At 38.2% G+C, this 2,388-nt stretch overlaps 1 protein-coding gene across 1 annotated transcript in view; it reads left to right on the top strand.

The window, feature by feature from the left end:
• LOC104810957 (cytokinin dehydrogenase 7-like) overlaps positions 1–1,665 on the top strand; it is a 4,209-nt gene extending 2,544 nt beyond the window's left edge. The window contains exons 3-4 of the mRNA XM_010537452.2: positions 149–414; positions 1,188–1,665. Coding sequence (XP_010535754.1) covers positions 149–414; positions 1,188–1,500 — 579 coding nt within the window. The 3' untranslated portion in view covers positions 1,501–1,665. The remainder of the gene's footprint in view (positions 1–148; positions 415–1,187) is intronic.
• Positions 1,666–2,388: the final 723 nt, after the last annotated feature.

Raw genomic sequence — 2,388 nt, 5'->3', positions numbered from 1 at the left:
CGCTCTCTCTCTACGAGCGGCCGAATCACGCCATCATTTTCGGGAATCTGCATGATTCTGGAAGCCGTGACCCTAACCAAATTACCATAATACCCCTGTCCCTGTCTAACTTCGGATCGTTAAATCTTTTTTTTTTCCCGAATCTCAGCGGGCGGAGAGGTTGATTGGACGGCTAGGATTTATCGAGGGATTACGGTTCGAGATCGACGTCACGTACGTGGAATTCATCCTGCGAGTGAACCGGTCGGAGGCGGCGGCCAAGGCGAAGGGGACGTGGGACGAGGCTCCGCACCCGTGGCTGAACCTCTTCGTCTCGAAACGCGACATCTCCAAGTTCGATCGGACGGTGTTCAAGGAGCTTGTGAGCGACGGCGTGGGTGGTCCCATGCTTGTTTACCCTATGCTGCGATCCAGGTGATTATTTCCCCTGGATTTTCGTCATTTATAACGCTTTTGAGATGGGGGTGGGTCTCTTCGTGGGTCACCGCACGTGTTTCTCACGTGCTGTTTGGGGCGGGTGATCCTGTTATGCACGTGTCCCTTTCGTGATTTGAATTAAATTAGACCGAATACAATTGAATTATGATGCCGTTAGGATATTTTTTGTTTGGTAGCTGAGGGTGTGTTCCTATAATTAGAGAAAACAAAAAAAAAATATGTAGGTGATGAGGTAATACGGTGTCGTATTAGTCGGTGTTGGTGACGGAGAATTGGTGTAACCGTGGGTGAGGTTAGCATAAGATCTCACTAAATCTCGTGGGGACAAAGATACGGTGAGGGACCCATTTAAGTTCTAACGTTAATTTCCTCTCTTTTTTTAAACCTTTTTATCGCTCTTTTTTGTTTTTTTTTTATTGTAACTTTTTTGTTATGAAACTAAAAGAAAATATCATTGCCACTCGGTGGCCAGTTCACGTCATGTAACCCGGCAGAGAGGGCTCAGGGCAGTTTCGGCATTAAAAGAATTTACTTTTTGTGGAAAACGAAATTTTGATTTGGTGGAAGTAAAAAAAATGAAATAAAACACTTGATATTCAATCTAGTCGTCGTTTCATAAACGGCAAAATGTCTAATTTTTTGGTACATCTTATTATGAAATTGATATTGATATTCAATTAATCATTGACCAATTTGCCCTTGTAGTCCATACCTAATTTTTCAAACCTCGGCTCTTATGTTTTTTTCAGGTGGGATAATCGGACATCGGTGGTGTTACCGGAAGAAGGGGATATATTCTACATCGTAGCTTTGCTCCGTTTTGTTCCGCCCCACCGGAAACCTTATTTGGTCGAGAAATCGGTGATTCAGAACCGTGAAATCGTCCACTGGTGTGTAAGCAATGGAATCGATTTCAAACTGTATCTTCCTCATTACAAGTCGCAAGAGGATTGGTTTCGACATTTCGGGAACCGATGGTCGAGATTTGTCGATAGGAAATCGAGGTTCGATCCGAGGGCTATCCTTTCACCGGGACAGAAGATCTTCAAAAGAACTCCTTAATTTAATTGACACCCTCTCTCTCTGTCTCTCTCTTTCACATTTTTATGGGTTAATGTAAGTGCTCTTTCTATCGTTTTTCTTCTCGGTGTCCTTAGATTCTAATTCCCACGTCAAGAACTATGTTATTACATCGATGTAATGAAAATATCGGTTTATTTTCTTAGACGCACTTTTTTAAAAAAAAAAAATTGTTTAGACGAATTTTCTATAAGAGATATAGAAAAAAATCGATAAAATTATCGTTACATTTTGTAAGATTTTGCTTAAAATTTTAACCAAAAAAAAAAGATTTTGCTTAAAAAAATCTAAATCAAATTCAAGATAGAAAAACAATAATATGAGGATAGATGGCGATGGTGGTGGATGTGATGATGATGATGATGATGATGATGTCAACATAAGTGAAATGGCAAGTCTCCACCAGTCCTTTTTATTCTCACCTTGAGATTGAAGGATGCCTGAACCGTACTTATAGAGAAGATTTCCAAAAGATTATATCATGATATTCTCTACTATTTAAATTCGATTTTATTTTATCTTTCAGATATTTAGATTACGAGATTATGGTTTTTTTTTACCATTATATATTTATATGTATATATAAATATTGATCTGATCTGTTATATATATAATCATAAATCTCCAATAACATTATCTACTCAAATTTCTCTAATAATTTACACGTCCCAGTTGCAACTAAATTTATAGCTTTCGTTATAAGTTAATCACATCATGCATTAATGGACGGTGTCCATCCATATCGTTGCATGTTAACTTCAGAAAGTGTTAATGCTATATGTGTCACGAGTATAGTATGGACCGTCCAAAATTCGCATTTAAATAAAATATAGTGCGTTGGTGGGAGAATAATATATATATATATATATA

This window comes from Tarenaya hassleriana, unplaced genomic scaffold (assembly GCF_000463585.1).
Source record: "Tarenaya hassleriana unplaced genomic scaffold, ASM46358v1 Cleome19, whole genome shotgun sequence".
NCBI lineage: Eukaryota > Viridiplantae > Streptophyta > Magnoliopsida > Brassicales > Cleomaceae > Tarenaya > Tarenaya hassleriana.
This window is presented reverse-complemented; position numbering and strand designations above follow the sequence as displayed.